The sequence below is a fragment of the Scyliorhinus torazame genome, chromosome 1, assembly GCF_047496885.1.
Source record: "Scyliorhinus torazame isolate Kashiwa2021f chromosome 1, sScyTor2.1, whole genome shotgun sequence".
NCBI classification, from domain to species: domain Eukaryota; kingdom Metazoa; phylum Chordata; class Chondrichthyes; order Carcharhiniformes; family Scyliorhinidae; genus Scyliorhinus; species Scyliorhinus torazame.
The window spans coordinates 264,855,342-264,872,184 of NC_092707.1; the positions used below are offsets into that span (position 1 = coordinate 264,855,342).

Here is a 16,843-nt window from a genome sequence, read left to right on the forward strand (position 1 = left end):
ATTTGAAATCGGCAGGTCAAAATTGTTTTTAAAACAAACATCTAAAGCACCCCTGATTCTCGGACAGAGCTGAAATAAATTGGAATGGCGATGGGGGCTTCGCATTGCCCACACACAGAAAGGGGTGGTGGTGGTGATGGTGTGTACCAGACTCAGTAAATTGCCCACAACACCGGTTAAGTAAATAGTTTGCCTTTCTCTCTCAGGAATACTGGGCAATGTGAAGGAAAAGGCCCGCGTGGCTTATTTTCTGTTGTTGCTGTATTTAAACGGGGTGTGCAAACTATGTCGAAAGCAATGCGCCCCGAGATTCCTCCCCACCCCCCCCTCCCAGATACTGTCGACATTCAATTACATCTGATCATTGTCAATAGATTTGCAGAGAATTCTGTCGGGACGGTGCAGTTTGTTTTACTAGCCTCCCCAAGGGCTCTCCCCAATCTCAGCCAAAAACACAGATCTCTTCGCAAACTTGGGAGAAATTGTTAGTGTTTCACTTTTCTTATTGACCCAAGGCTTAGATTCTGTGAATTCTTGCTTCGAATTCCAAAAAGTGCGAGGGAGGGCGGGGGGGGCTCAATGCAAGTCCACCAACAATATGCATTCGCTACTCCACTCTCACATTCGTTCGCTAGGATACTCGAGATTGGAATAGAAATCCTGGTACAGATTGAATTGCCTGGTCCATGGTTGAACTTGCACGTACTGCATTTAAAAAGGATGGATAGTAAAATCTCGGGGTCGGCTCGTTCTAAATCTTTCTGCCTCCGGGAAACCCGTTTCATTTAAGGGGGTTAATTTTTTTTAAATATTAGGTTGGAATTAATCTTCCATCTTTTTTTAAAAGCAGATAAACATGCAGGCGAATATCGTTGAAAATCAGTTGCCTATTTACCTGGCACTGAAGCTCAGATTTAAGAATCTAGTGGGTAGGCTCCTGGGCCAACCCGTGCACACCTCATCGACATCAAAGTGAGCCTATTCAGAATGCCCAGGCGTCAAAAGCCCCTTTGCTGAAGAAACACTCTAACTTCAAGTGTATTTCACTTCATCAGCGATTTCTCCTGCCCAACCTTTGAGATGCAGAACACGCTGCTGGAGTGTGTCACCAATGTCCCCTTTGCCATTGGACCGATTAGAATTCGCTTTTCATTTTAAAAACACACAGCTATTTCACAGTTTTGACGCCAGCGAGAAGTGATCGCCCTCCCTCCCTCTGAGTTTGAACAACCATCGTGCCACCTTACATTATTGACTTCAACGTGTATTTCCCTCGACTCAGTTCGGCTGGAGAATCTTTGAGGGGAAATTAAAACGCTACGGTTGCAAAATGCAGTAATAGAATGATCGTGTATACCCCCAGCACAAAAATGGGCAATATCGAATTAGCTTTATGCAAATGTCAAAAGAACCCATAAACACCGGTTAATACCATTAAGGGAAACGGATCATTTTTTTTGAGACACCGCATTTTATTAAAATTCTTAATATAAAAAAAACTCGGAAAAATCTTTTATCAAGGCGCCTTTTTTTGTTGTTGTTATTCACACCATTATTTTCAGAAGCATCACCAATCCTTCAACATGGTCGACATTAACATCGGAAAATTTCTGGCGTTCAACAAACACCAATTCAGGCTAACGGTCTGGTCAAACAGTCAGGACCGCAATAACCCCTGCAAATAACAACAGCCCCCCTCCCTCCCCCAGCCCCCACAAACACAACTAAACGCTTCTTTTAATTACAAAGCCCCCATAAATATTTCAAGTTTCATATAAAAAAAAGTTGCCAGGGTGAAATATAACGTTCTCCGCGGTTTGCTGTTTTGAAAAGTGTCAGTTTCGCGTGGACTCTGCACACTGCGGACACGGGAAGGATGAGAACTCGTCATTCCTACAACACACACACACACACACACAGACATATTTTACAAAGTCACAAGAGCGTCGAATTCGCGGGGTCGAAATGCGCAGAGGGGACCAGTTTCAGAGTCAAATATATACTCCGCAAAACAAGACAGCAACGAAAAAAAGCTCAGCCCCATCACAGTTCCAGATGTATGTCGGTGCGTGTATAGATGTATTCGATACGCACACACATACATTATATATATATGTATATATATTTACAACCCCCTCCCATCTCAAGCAGCCCTGATTTAACGCTTCACCAAGTCCACTGTTGACTCTGCACCAGCGGGTGTGTATGATACTGCGGGTTGGCGGCAGAGCTGAAATGGGAGTTATACTGCACGTGTTGCAGCGACTGGGCGGTGTAGGCTGGAAAGGCGATGCTAGTCTGGAAAGCGGTGGCTGTTAAATCCTGCGGTTTCAGAGCGTTCGTCACCATACTGGCGTGGCAGGGTTTGCCGTCTCTCACCAGAACGGGCACTGCCACCCTTCTGGGCGAGGGGAGGGGGTTCACGTCCATACCTTTCTCGGCCCTGGCCCTCTTCATCTTGTACCTGTGGTTCTGGAACCAGATCTTCACCTGGGTGGGGGTCAGGCGGATAAGGCTGGCGAGGTGCTCCCTCTCGGGCGCTGACAGGTACCTCTGCTGTCGGAAGCGCCTCTCCAGCTCGTAAGTCTGCGCTTTGGAGAAGAGCACCCGGCGTTTGCGCTTTTTGCCCGACTCGCTGTCGTTGCTGGAAGTCTCCGTCGCGTTGTCCTGAGATTCGTCGGCGGAGGGCTCCGAGGATTTGCTGGAGGAGTTCTGCTGTTGAGCACCGCCGGTCGAAATCCCGTGCACTGCCCGGAGAGAGAAAGAGGGAGCGAGAGTGAGACAGAAAGAAAAATAAATAATTGGTAAAACTCGCACTCTGCATGTTGCCGAACAGAAATGAGTGATCTCGGTCGCTTTATCCCCCCCCCCCCCCCAAAAAAAAAACAACTCTCGAACTGCAAATCTTCCGCACAATACTCTACCTCCAATTGTAGGCCAATTTTCTCGTTATATCCGAACTTTCAGTTTGATCCAAGCCCCTTACAGCATTCTGAACATAACGGAAAATCGCGCGCAAAGGACAGCATTGCGGGCGCCAGTGACAGAATCGCGGGGGCATAATTGGCCAAATGAAGTTATTTGCAGCCTGCACCGAGCCCTGGTGAAGTGAATGATTTTGCCCGGGAGGCTGGGAGTGGCGTTGCTCGACCTGAAAGAAGTATTTGGACACTTACGCGAATACTGGATGCTCTCTGTTGTGGCCAGCCAGCGGGTGTAGGGGTTATCGGCGCTGTCGTAGAAGTGGCTCTTCAGAGGGAGCCTGGGCACCGCGTCCAGGGCGCCCTGTCGGGCAAAGCCCGAGGTTTTGACCCCTCCTCGAGCTTCGGCAGCCTCTCCATCCTCCTCGGTCGTCTCCGCCGCCGATCCGTCCTCGTCGTTAGTGTCAGGGAGGTCGAGAATGTCCTTGACTGAAAAGCCCGTCTTTGTGCTGGACAACGACATATTTCTGTCCAAATTTATGCAGGGAAAATTGCAGCGCCCAGTTCTCCCCCCCCCCCCCCTGCCCCCTTCTGTTGGGCAGAGGACAGAGACACACTCACAGGCACAAGAAACGCAGCACGAAGGCGGATGGGTGAAGTGTTGGCCCCTCTAAACTCCTGTTGAATCGCACCATTTAGTGGGGACGGTTTGGCGTGTGACCTCTGTCTCCATCACACACACAGACACACACACAGACAGGCAGGCAAGGGCAGCGACATTCTGGGAAGTCCGGCAAAGAAACAGCAATATTATCAAAGCTGATAGTTTCACTCAATTCAGGTCCTTCGGTTGGTGCACACTTGTGATGTCGAAGGAATGAGCCATTGCTCGACACTGATCAGGTCCTATCAAGGGGTTGGTTACAAAACGTGAACCTGCAGAGAGACAGAGAGAAAGCATTTAAAAAAAGAAGTGCCAAAGGCTGAAGACGTGTGGGCGGGTCCTGGGAGTCAAGTGGATGAAGAGTATGTTTGCCGGAGTGAAATTATGGGGGGGGGGGGGGGGGGAATTTGGGGATGGATGGTTTGTGTTGAGGGTGGGGGTGAGATCTGACTCCTCACCATTGGTGCTTCAAGACATGATGAGTGGTTGAACGTGGCAATTAATTACAAAGATTGAGAAGGATCTCTCTTTCTCCCTTTTTTTTTAGGTTTGATTTACATACAAAAGACACCCAAGTAGCCTAATATCCAGCGTACTTGAAAATGTTATTTAACAAATTGCTCCAGAAAGCGTTTTACATTTGTCCCTCGCTTTTCCGCAAGGCAGAGGGAAACAATTGCAGGCAGTAAGTCGGAAGAGAAGAGAGAGAGCCTGCGGTTGCACCAATTCGATTTCAATTGCAGGTATATTCCGTAAATGCCGTGGCATTGTGATAATGGGAGGGCGAATTGGAGAGGTCACGGCTCGAATCCACAAGATAGGAAGACTTGCTTTTTTTAACGTCGGCACGCTATCATTTTCCATTCGACTTTAATGCCCAATATATCCAGGCTGCAAAATCGTTTGTTTCTGTCAAAGTCTCGATTAGATTATCGTTGAACTTGTGTAGTGTCATGAAATGGTCATTAGACAAGGTGCAGCCCTGCTCTATCCCCCCTCCCCACACACTCGCTCCACACAAGAATGCCACTTTAAAAAGTAACTCACTGAGTGGGTTTGACCATATCTTAATTCCTCACAACTTTCTTGGATGCTTTTTAAAATTCAAATGAGCTGGGGATCCTGCGATTGAAAAAAAAAAATCTACATCTCTCCGAAAGCCCAGCTCAATAGCTGCGTGGACTTGCGGTGATAGAAGCCGCGCAATTTATTATAGTTGGTCAGTTGATTTCTCCCTCTCTCTCTCTCTGTCCCCCCCCTCTCTCTCTGTGCCGTCCAGTAAGTATGTGATTTGGGTGACAATGCCGCAGGTTTTACCAACTCCTCAGCGCATCTTGGGTGGTCGGACTCCAGCAAACACAAATACAAACCTATTGCTAAGCTGCGGACAATGGTGAAAATGTAGACAAATGTCCGGCTCCTGTTGGAAGCTTTTGTCCGAGGCCAGTTTTTGCATTTATTTCAGTCGCGACATAATAGATGATTGACGCCCTGGTACAATGTGTTCTAACTGTTTGGAATAAATCTGAGGTTGTTCCTAGTTGTCATGGCATTCAACTGCTTTCAATGGGCTATCTCTTCATTCATTTCTTGAACCCTTCTACAATATTAAGGCAACTCCTTCATGTTAACGCTCCCTCTCTCCCTTGCTCTCTCTCTCCCACTCTTTCTCCACCCCCACTCTGTTTTTCTCTCCATCTCTCTCCCCCTGTTTTTGCACCCCTACCCCCTCTCTTTCTCTCTCCCTCCCTCTCGCCCACGAATCGATTCAGAACATCTTCGATCACAGAATCGTTGTTTTGTGTGAGAGCAAGGCGGATAACGTGTGATGTACAAGTCAGAGCCCAGTGTACAGTGTACAACAATTTGGATGGGATATTTGCAATGGCGCGTTATCCTTTGTGGGCCATAAGGAGCATTCCAACGACTTGACCCCACTAAAATATGAACATTTATGTTAATGTTAAGTGCTAAGAATAACACACAAAAACAGCAATTTTTTTTAAAGAACCGCAAAACTACAGTTTAGGATTATTGACACTCTGGACGTGTGCAAAATATCAGGTCCAAAGCTCTTAAAATAACCAGGTGCCGGGGGTGCAAACTTGGAGATAGCAAATTTCATGTGCAGTGTAGGTTTCTTGCTGCTGTTAGCATTCCCGACATCATATTTACAGATCAGCGTATTGTGTTTACACGTGAGCAACAACCAAGAATTAAATAGCCCATACTGAAAATCCCCCCTATTTTATTCATCCAGCCCTGTTTTCGGAAGATATTGACCCCCAGGTACCGACGGGCGCCAACATCTTCATCCTTGCTCGATGTTATTTTCTGTCATTCTATCTATCGCTGGATAAATCATTAAGACACACACATAAATATATATAAATATATATATAATTATACGCAAACACAAATATATATAAATACACACACACAAATATATATATAAATATATATACACATACACAAAAATATATATAAAATTATACGCAAACACAAATATATATAAATACACACACAAATATATATAAATATGTATATATAAATATATACACACACACAAATATATATATAAATATACATATACACACACATACATACACATTTACACACACACATACACACACATGTATATATACACACATACGCACATATACACACATATATACACACACATGCACACATATATGCATGCACACATGTATCTATACACACATATACACACATAGATACACACATGCACACATATATACACGCACACATGTATATATACACACACATGCACACATATATACACGCACACATGTATATATACACACACATACACACACATATATATACACGCATGCACACATACATACACGCACACATGTATATATATGCATTGGCTTGCCTGTATCTTTTCTCTAAACGCATTTGATTAATTGAGTTGAACTTTCCCACTGTATCCAGTAGATATTTCCCCCTCCACTTTAACACCGGAGCTTAAGACACAACATTGTTCAATAACTGCAGATCGAAGATTCGAATATTTCACGAACTGTCCCGCACAAAAAAGCCAAATTTAGTCTGATCTGCAACATATTTTTTTTAATAAAAAGGGATTAAAAAAACACGTTAAAAAACTCTGAGTTACCCTAACATTCAAAGGCTTCGACAATCCCTCTCCCCATGTGGTTTCCGCCATCGCAAAGTCAAACACAAAGTCACAACCGTGTTTTATTTGCTCTGCTGGATCCACAGGGGAACCAGAGCAGCGCAGCCAGGACTCAACCTTCCAGCCTATCTTATAGACCACCTGATAAGCTAATATGTCCTCCAAGGGTTGCTTTTTTTGGTTGAGGGGTGAGGGTGTAGAATCGTTCCTGAATGTTTAACCATGCAGCGCAAGATAACAAAACGCCCATTGAAAAACACACGGCCAGAACACATGTGGCTTCCCGGCTTAGGTTTGCTCGGTTACACTGTGAAATGCCGATAACACAACTACTTGTCAGCCACCTCCAGCCACCGGCTCCAATCGGTCAGCTCTTGTCCACATTTGGAGAGATGGCTCCAATTGTATAATTCCTTCCCGCCCGCGAGTGGAGTGAACTTTCTGAGACGCCAATGCCTCCATAACCCCCCGCCCCACCGACTCTGTACAATTCCGGGTGGCGAAGTTTAGGGTCATACAGCACTTAACATGCTCAGAAAAATTACATGGGCTTTAGCTGCTGGGGATTTCAGGTGATCAATCTCATTTTAAACAATTAATCACCATTTCCAATGTCTTTACACTTTTAAAAATATTTCAGCATCGCCGCCGGCTCCAATCTGCAACACACATTTTGTAATGCCTGCAATAACGAAAATAAATGAAGGAGGCGTGAAGGCAAACACACAGCTAACGGTAGATGGAGGATAAGATAGTGCGTGTAAAACAGCCGCAAACAAATAGGAGCGGGAGACCAGGAATGAGCAGCACAGGGCTGGGAATCTTCACACTGTGTGCTGGACTTGAACTGTGTCTTTCTTTCTAGGATGGGCTCTGAAACAAGAAGAGATAAGTGACCTTTACACAAAATCTTAATCCCCCCGCTGAACAACAGGCTGATAGGATCGAGGCGTTATTTGAACAATCCAACCGGGGTTTGAAAAGGCGAGGTAAATGTGGGCAGGATAAGTGGTTGTACTTCAGCTTAAGTGCCCTCTAGATGTGTTTACCTGTTTACTTTTGGCAGGTACCTTATAAATATATTTAACCCCCCCCCCCCCCCCCATTCACCAGCCTTTTCACTTGGGGCCAAGTGGGGGAGAGCTCTCCGCTCCAGTCCTGGGCAGTGAGTGGCACAAGTAACTCTTGTAGTGCTAAGTTGATGTGTGGAGAGACGAGGCGGCCAGTTTGTTTTATTCCAACCCTAGCCAAGCATCGGGGGGGGGGGGGGGGGGGGGGTACACCTTTGCGCATTTGGCGAGACTTTTAACAGGGCAATCGGAAAAATGGTCTTGAAGAGATAGATCGAGGTCACTGTGACAAGTCGGTGTATTTTATCGATTAAATTGGGGGTATTTGGGCTCAGTGTAATAGGATCACATTGCACAACATTAGTGAACATTATTATGAAGCCGATGAATGAGCAATGGCTGGAGCTAATGAACAGAACTCTTCTGCATTCCTGCTCCATCGTCCTTAAAGACGACCGAGAGACGGGTAAATTTAAAAACAAACCCCTTTGACCCTAAATATTCCCCATCCTCACCATTCCCCATAGCCCAGATTGAAATGAATCAATATCAACTTTGGCATGGTTTGAAGCCAAACTGCACAAAATAAGGGCCTGGCTGGGAAAGGAGCCGAATGTTTACACAGGCACCGATTTTGGAAGAAATTTGAAAACGGTAAATAAGCCTTATGATTGAACGATACAATTAAAACAACCAGTCACCATTTCCAATGTCCTTTGTCCTCCCGTGCCGAGAGTGGGAAGTTTAAACGTGCAATGCCCGGAACGGCATTGTATTCTGTAAGATTATAAAATACAGTCGTCCTGTTTTTCTGGGGGAAAGTGCACAGATAACATCTCCAGGCAATAATCGTTGAGACTAGAACACGGCTATTTTTTGTGATCAACATTCGCATAGAGGGTCACAATGTTAACGGACCTCATGGAGCTCTCTCTTCGTTATGTGGACAAGTATAACCGATTACCGACTGCAACTTCACTCTGGTGCGAAACTTTAAAACAGCAACACGCCTGCCCCACAGACCCTTCATTTAATTTCGGTTCCAATGAAATGCAGTTTTAATTTGTTACATCCTAGATTACAACCACCTTTGCTGAGAAAATGCCTGCCTTCACCACTAAATATCAGCCTGTGTTTTCTTTTTAAATTCCTCGAACTATCGGATACTTGTATGGCTGGCCAACCTGATTTTGATATAGGTACATACAGTTAGCAAGCGTTGACAAACACACCCACCCACGCACAACGAAAACAACCCACCCTAAAATGTTAAAAGGCGATAATCATTATTTGTGTTCAGGGCTTTCGAAGCAGTTAATTGCTGTTCTGCAGAATAGGATTGGAAAGCTGTTATCAAAGGGCTCCTTGCGTGACAACGCGGTGAAATATGTCCTGAGGTGCGATTTGCCTTGCTAAAATTGGGATTCGCATGTGGAAACCCGCCTCTCCCCAAACAATAAGCAGGGTTGATTTTCCCCGCGGGCACAGCGCTGGAAAAGTGAAGAAAAATAAATCGGTGCACCAAATGATTAAAAAAGAGTGAGTACAATCCAGTGTTGGGTTATTCAAGAGGAACGCGCTGCAATCTCTCAACCGAACTTGTGTTGGGGGTGGTGGGTTGAGGGCAGGGTGGGGGGGGGGGGGGGGGGGAGCCCATTTCGATATCACCGACAACACTCAGTGCACCATTCTCTAATCCGATTGAAGTGACGCCTCCGGTCTTAGTTTAGCGCCTCATTTGCGAACATTTCATTTGAAAATAAAACATTTAGCTGGGAGGCGAAAGGCATTCGCTTTATTCTGCCACGTTGTCTAGTGATTAGACATGTCACATCGGCATTATTGTCTCTCTTCGCTGTCCCCCTCACTCACCCCCTCGGGGAGATTGCCCGTCAAATCAAAGCGTTAACCATTTACCTCAAAACGATTAATTTGTCGTTTTTTTTAAAGGAAGAAAAGCGATAAATTAAATCCGTGCTTAACGATATTTAATTGATGCTTTTCAATATAAATATATAATCTTACAGTTGGGAATCTGTGTGCCCGATTCAATGCCTATTTCCTCAGGGGACAAGAAACTATAGTGGCTGGAAAAACAGGTAATTGCTGCAAAGTTGTCAGAAGAAAACGCGTCGGCTTAAGACAAAGTCTCCCCCCCCCCCCCCACGCCCCTTATTAAAGCTTCACTCAGGTGTAAGATGCATAGAGATGTAAAGAACATATTCTGCAGGTAGCCTGACAGAGTTTGGACCCTGTGCAGGATCTCAGGTAATGGAAGCGTACATCCCAGTGGGGGTCTCCGCAGTCGAAATAATACCCCCCCCCCCCTCTCCAACCGCTCCAGCTGACCTTTAGTTTACTTCTTGTAGGAGAACGTTTTGAGCCGTGACCCCATTTCCTTATTGTGCACATGTGATTCGGGCGGGATTTAACAGAAGCCGCACTGCAAAGTTTGAAGTTGGAGAGCAGCTCTCCAATTCAGTCCTGGAACTGAGAGAGCGCCTTCAACCCAAGGCGAGGGTTGCACCTACCTCGGATGCACTGGCGAACTCTACTGACATGGACGGGAACTGTCACAACAGTCGGTCAGAGTCATCCTCAATAAAAGAGGGTTTTATTAAAGGGAGACAGTGATATTTAGCAAGGGAGCTGTACGCGGAAGCCCTGTGTAGCTTTGCTTCAATCAGAAAGCCCCGTGGCCCCTGTGAAATGATGCCCTCCGCGAGTTTAATCGTGCTATTAAGGGAATGCTCGCACTGTTAGAGAAGCGGGTGTCACCAGGGATTTATAAATAACCCGTTTATAAATATCCTCCCATTTGAAGAAAAATCCTGTCTCATTTTTAACCTCTTTAGATAGTATTAATAATATTACAGCATCTTCAAATCGGAGCTTGAATACGTGTGTGTTTTGTGTATTTTTCAGTGTTTGTGTGTAAATATTGATAAGTCTGTGTGTGAGTGAGCGTCTCCATGAGCATCTTACTAAACTTTACACATCATAGACTCAAGGGTCTGAAAATCCCTCACTGTTAATAACTCCGCCGGGAAACGAGATCTTAAAACGTTTTCATTTCCAACCCTCCTCCAACCCCGCACTCGGGGATTTCTATTTGCTTCGGATTGTAATCGTTGCTCTGGGTGCCCACTCAGTCATTTGCTGCCCCCCCCCCCTCCCCCACATGGCGGGCACGGTTAACCCGAAGCAGCCAAAGGCGGAGGATCTCGGGGGTCTGGGCGAGCGGGGAAGGTCCGGGTGCAATCGTTGGCGTTAGCTGAGGCGGCGGGCTGGCTAACGCTGTAAGGGTTAAAATGGGACCACCTGGAAGTGCTGAAGGTGAGGATGCATTATTGCTTCCACCGAGGGTGCCCGAGCATTTTCCATCACCTGGTTAAACATTAAGCACTCACTGGGGTGTGCAGTCCGGATGTCCAATCGGTACAACTGCACAGTGCAAGTTAAGCAGTGCAAAGTGCTGTTGGCAGCCCCAATGTTTGACTGTGATCGAAATAGGCTGACCTTACAAGTGCACCCCCCCCCCATTCTAAACACATCGCAAGAGAGCTGAAGATTGAACGATTTCCCAGAGCCCCCTCCCTTTAAAACCGCACGATGAGGAGAAATCACTTTAACGCGCACTTGTTCGATGTGCGCCCCGCACCGCAACCTCCCGATGTGAACCCGCGGCACGTTGATTCCCATCCTCTCAATCTCATCCGTCAGCATTTCCCAGTTACTGACACGGCGCACAGCAGCTCTCTCAGTCTAGGTAAACCCATTAGACAATAAAAGCGCTGACAGAAAGTACTCACCTGGCAGTAAATCGCTGGAGAGGAGCGAGTGATGCAGCCAGAGAACCCCCCCTCCTCTCCCCACCCCCACCCCCTCAAAAGCTCAGATGTCGTTGGTTTAATGAAGTATCTCCAAATGGGAAGTCAGGAGTGCGTGCACAGATAAGACTGATGCGCTTTATATACCCAGGGACACACACACACACACACAAAAAAATGATCCACTCTTAATATTGTGAAAGAGCGTTTGCACAGCTCGGCTGCTAGCTGCGCCTCTCCACACTCAGATTACTCGCTGTTTGTTCTTCTCCATTATGACGTTAGACAGAATACAGGCCATATGTTCATCGGCAATAAATTGCCTATAAATGCAAACACATTTTGCTCCTGTTGGCGCGTTTAGTACACCCCCCCCCCCACCCCCCCGCCCTCCCACACTCCACCCTGGCAGCCCCAACCTAGAAGCCAACAGATTCACATTGATCACACACTCGGCCCATCTCTCCGGGACAGTCTGTCGAGAACAGGAGGCGCCTCTTGGTCCACCCTTAAGGCAACTCGGATGGATTCTCTGTCTTTCCAATATGAGCGGCAATGTCTAACTTTTACAACAAACGAACAGACGGGAAACTTCAAACTGAGAAGTTTTCTTGAATTTCCAACACAGCTTCCAGCTCCGACCTCCTGCCCAGTCCCACACCACCCCCCGCCCCCCTCCCACACACACACATCAAATCAATGGCTCGGTATCTAAGAAGCACAGAAACTGAGCCATATGTGGTATGTTATTCATCTGTCAAACCTTCTCGTGTACACAAGATACGGTGGCGACCTGGAGAGATTAAAGCTGTCTTTGTGATGTCGATTGCTTTGTTGTTTTAACTGCAAAGTGCACTCAGACAATTTTGTGTGTGTGTGACTTTACCCCCAGCAAGATTTGCTTCATTATTTATTACATCCGTTTATTCCATTGGATCTCTCGTGTGCAGTTTGAGAAGTTGGTGCCGATCACCCCCCCCCACTGAACGGCTGGAGCTGAAATCTTGGTTCATGCTAATTTGGAGTTGCGGTGGAGACCCGCTCACAGGCAGTCTTCACTGTTCCCCATTCCATCCCCAACAACCTAGAGGCCGAAGACGGCCGCGGTCTTCAGCTCATTTATCACGCCTCAGGCACCAAGGTTCTTGGCTGCCCCAGGCGAGAGGTTAGAAAGGAGAGAGACTTCGGCGGAACACAGCACAAGACAAGTCCTTTCCGAGGCAGATAGATACCTGCGCCGTTCAGTGTCATCAGGGTGAGAGGGGGGAGGGGGGGGGGGGGGGTAAGGGAGGGAGCGGGGGGGGGGGGGGGGGGGGGGGGGGGGGTAGCGGGTGGGGGGCGTCTGGCCTTCAGAGAATAAGACAGCAAAAAAAAACACACCGCAAATATGTTGGAAAGTGGCAGCATTTACAAATCATTTGGTCAATACCGCCTCGCGTTTCCCTCCTAGTCTGTCTCAATGGACATCTACGCATAGAAATGGCCCCATTTACCTCCAGCCGTGGCTTGGATAAGTCAGCACACTGGAAATGTGTGTTAAACAATCTGTGCCTGTGGTTAAACAGGCGGAACCTATCCAGTGGAAATAGAGTCAGCGACATTGCCGCCATCTGTAGGTGGGTGGATGGGTGGGTGTGTGGGTGGCGAGGATTACCCGGTAATTTCTTATTCGAGATGGTCCAGCGAGAACCATTCGCCTGAGACCCAGAGAGAGTAAGTTTCAATTGTATGAATGAGTCACGCCGAGCCTAGTTGATCACTGGAGAAAGTTGTATCAGTGTGAAGACAGGTCGGCCGGCAGGTGTGAGGACAATTCCTCTCTCTGTTCCGCTGTGTGTGTTCACCAAAATAAAACCAACAGCACTTCACCCGCCAGTCACCCCCATTGCTTTTATAGTTCACTTTCAGATATTTGATTGGCATTGTAAAATGTCCCCTGCAAGCTATGCAGTTCAATCCATAAAAAGGACGAGGTTTACAGCTGCGAGCTCCTCCAACCCCCACCCCACCCCCCGGCTCTTTATCAGCACTTGGGACTTGATCGTTTTTTAGAGAGTAGTTCAGCAACACTGGAAGATTTCACTTGCCGCGTCTCACTCTGCATTACTGGCAGGCCGAGAGGCGAAACTCAGGAATAAGCGCCAGCTCTCGTAAACCTGTGATAAAGAAGTGTCGTTTTTTATTATTGGGAAATACAACAATGACAGTGACTTGTAACTCGCAAGTGGCGCTTCCTTTACTTGTAATAGCCGCACCTTCTGTTCCGCATCGTTAATCGCTCAGCGGCTCGCCCCATTACCTTTCAATAACGTATTTATTAAATCAAATCCATCCCTGTGTTGCTCACTTGGACTTCCGTCATGTTTACGCCGCTATGTCCCACCCACCCCTCCTAACTGCGTTGCATTGTCTGCTCTAATCCATAATACTCACTGGCGTTTCACATGGGTAAGAACCGTAGGGGAAGTCGCCCTATAAAAGGTGCTCTTTCACATAGGCAATTTCGGAAGTGCTCCGCCCTGCATTGAGAAATAACGCAATCCCGTCTATTGGCTGCATGGATTCCGCCCGTCGAACTTCGCGCCACCGACCCGTGCAAGCGTATCATGGAATCCTCTCAAGTACCAATCTGGATCTAGGTTTTAGCAGCTCGCATATTAGATCACTTCTGTTGGTTAAATCCATTCCAAAGTTGAGTAACAAAAAATAACCTTAATCAACAGAGGAGCGTCCCCATTTCAGTCCAGAACTAAAATTGCCCCAACGTTTCTGACAGTAAGAATTGAAAGATGCAGTGATAAACCGATTGGGCTGGATTACTGAAAGGTGATATAGATCTCTCCGTAGAATTAGTTATGCCATGAAAGTTGGTGAGGAAGGCCTCTTGCTCACTCGTTATCTCAGTCGATAGGGAGGAGGTGTTCTATGGAGTGGAGGAGGATGAAATATTTGCTATCCCAACTAAAGTTTGGGGGTCAGTTTTCCCTGGAATAGACTTCATTCACAAACCATCCATTGCAATTAATTAATTGGGATCTAACCTACTTTTGCCACGCATTATTACAAGATGCTTATTATCTCCATTTTCTGTCTTCCTTGTTTTGTCCAGGTAGTGAATAACTTCTTGCTGTCGTTTACTAACAAGATGGTCGGGCCTGGATGCCAATTGCATTCTGATGAAAGGCCCAAATTAGAATAATTGCACTGAACGCTAAAACCTTTGCTGGTGTGTTGGGGGCACGGTGTAATCTAATTTAAATAAGAGGAACTGTTTAAATGCCCTTAATCTTTTGTATTGTGTATTTTAGAAGCCTTGTCTTTTTTATTCTTGACCCGGCCACTGGGAGGTGCAGGGGAGCATTGCCGTTGAATCACCTTTGGAGCGCATTCTTTTCCCCTCCTTCAGTCCCTGCTGGAGATGGTCGCAAGAAAAACAATAACATACAGTTCTACGTTCGGTTTAATGTAGTAAAATGGCCGAAGACGTCTTCACAGGAGCAATTATCAACGGAAATGTGACACTGAGCCACACCAAGGGAGATGTGACAGAGTCAATCAGAAGTGGGGGGGGAAGGCCATTTGGCCTGGATTTCAAGCTCAAAGGGGTCCTCAAATTTAGTCCCTTGTTAATTTTTTGGTATTTGATAGGTTTCCCGCCTTGTTTTTAGGTGTAGAGAGAAATAATCTAAGAAAGTAAGTTTTGTTCTGTATTGTACACCAGGCAGCATCTGTACAGCCTATCCTACTGGCAACGGACGTTATAAGTGTAGATTAGGGGTGGAAAGCTGGCGCAGTGGTTAGTGCTGCTGCCTCACGGTACTGTGGTCCCAGGTTCGATCCCAGCTCTGGGTCATTATCCGTGTGGAGTTTGCACATTCTCCCTGTGCTTGCGTGGGCTTTGCCCCCAAAAGATGTGCAGGGTAGGTGAATTGGTGACGCTTAAATTGCCCCTTAATTGGAAAAAATGAATTGAGTACTCACATTTAAAAAAAAAATAAGTGTAGGTTAAGGCAGCAGAGCTAGCACATGGTCATTTGTTGGTAGCAACTCTTCACAATGGATAGTTTTTCAACATTAATTCCTAAGGATGAAAACATTCTTTAGATTGCGAGCCAAAGGAATAGCTTGAAGAAACACTCAAACTCAGACTCATAGGGCTGTTTCCTAATCTCACAATTGCATTGTGTATTTTGTTCAGTTTGTCTGCATCCGTGGCTTTCAATGTGTTGAGGCAGGTAAAGAACTATCACCCACAAGAGCATTTGAATGGCCTCGCCATGCTTAACATCATTGTGACATCGCACAAAAGCTGTATTTTTCCTCGATCATCAATACATTTGCACAGAAAAAGGCTAGAAGAGCATAAAAATATTCAAATTGTCGCACCGTTTTGTGTCTTATTTTGTTTTCGGGCTTCTTCATTTTTATAAATTAAGGCCGGGAGCCTCAAAAAGAAAGGGCTTGTAGGTGACCAAAGGGTTTGGTCAAAGAGTTGCTCAGATGAGTTCTTTTAAGGAAGAGAACAAAGTTTAGGGAGGGAATTTTAGAGCTTTGCCAGTTGGAGGCACAGCCATTAATAGCAGAGCCAAGAAAATCAGTGATCCTCAAGAAGTCTGAGCTCCAGGGGTGCAGAGATGGGGGTAGGAGTTGAGAGTTCATTAAGGACAGAGGAAGCAACATAAATGGGGAGGGCATTTAGGAACTTATGGGCAATGGTATGAAATAGGCAAAATTGGATGAGCCACAAATGTTGTACTCAATCGGACCTTCCTTCCCACTGAAGCCAATGGGGAAGGACATCAAACAGGTGTAAAATGGGCAGCCTTCCACTTTTTTAATGTTCATTGATGGGATGGGCCATCACTGGCAAGGAGTCTGCACATTCTCCCCGTGTCTGCGTGGGTTTTCTCCGGGTGCTCCGGTTTCCTCCCACAGTCCAAAGACGTGCAGGTTAGGTGAATTTGCCATGCTAAATTGCCCTCAGTGTCCAAAAAGGTGAGTTAGTGTTACTGGGTTACGGGGATAGGGTGGAGGCGTGAGCTTAATAGGATGCTGTTTCTAAGAGCTGGTGCAGTCTCGATGGGCCGAGTGGCCTCCTTCGGCACTGTAAATTCTATGATTCTATGATCTATGATTTTAGAGTTTATTGTCTCTCTCTAATTGCTATTGCGAAGGGTGTGGTGAGCTGCTATCTT

The 16,843-nt window shown here is 46.3% G+C and overlaps 1 protein-coding gene across 2 annotated transcripts; it reads right to left on the reverse strand.

Moving 5' to 3' along the window:
• Nucleotides 1-593: 593 nt before the first annotated feature.
• On the reverse strand, nucleotides 594-11,745 carry LOC140421216 (homeobox protein Nkx-2.2-like). 2 transcript variants are annotated; one of them, XM_072505760.1, is made up of 3 exons: nucleotides 11,631-11,745; nucleotides 3,177-3,857; nucleotides 594-2,747 (listed from the first exon to the last, which is right to left on the reverse strand). In XM_072505760.1, the coding sequence occupies exons 2-3, from the start codon at nucleotides 3,442-3,444 to the stop codon at nucleotides 2,167-2,169; spliced, it is 849 nt and encodes a 282-aa protein (XP_072361861.1). In that variant the 5' UTR covers nucleotides 3,445-3,857; nucleotides 11,631-11,745; the 3' UTR covers nucleotides 594-2,166. The 2 variants fall into 2 exon arrangements, with proteins under 2 accessions (XP_072361861.1, XP_072361870.1); XM_072505769.1 differs by lacking the exon at nucleotides 11,631-11,745 and adding an exon at nucleotides 4,633-4,768.
• Between the last annotated feature and the right edge of the window lie 5,098 nt (nucleotides 11,746-16,843).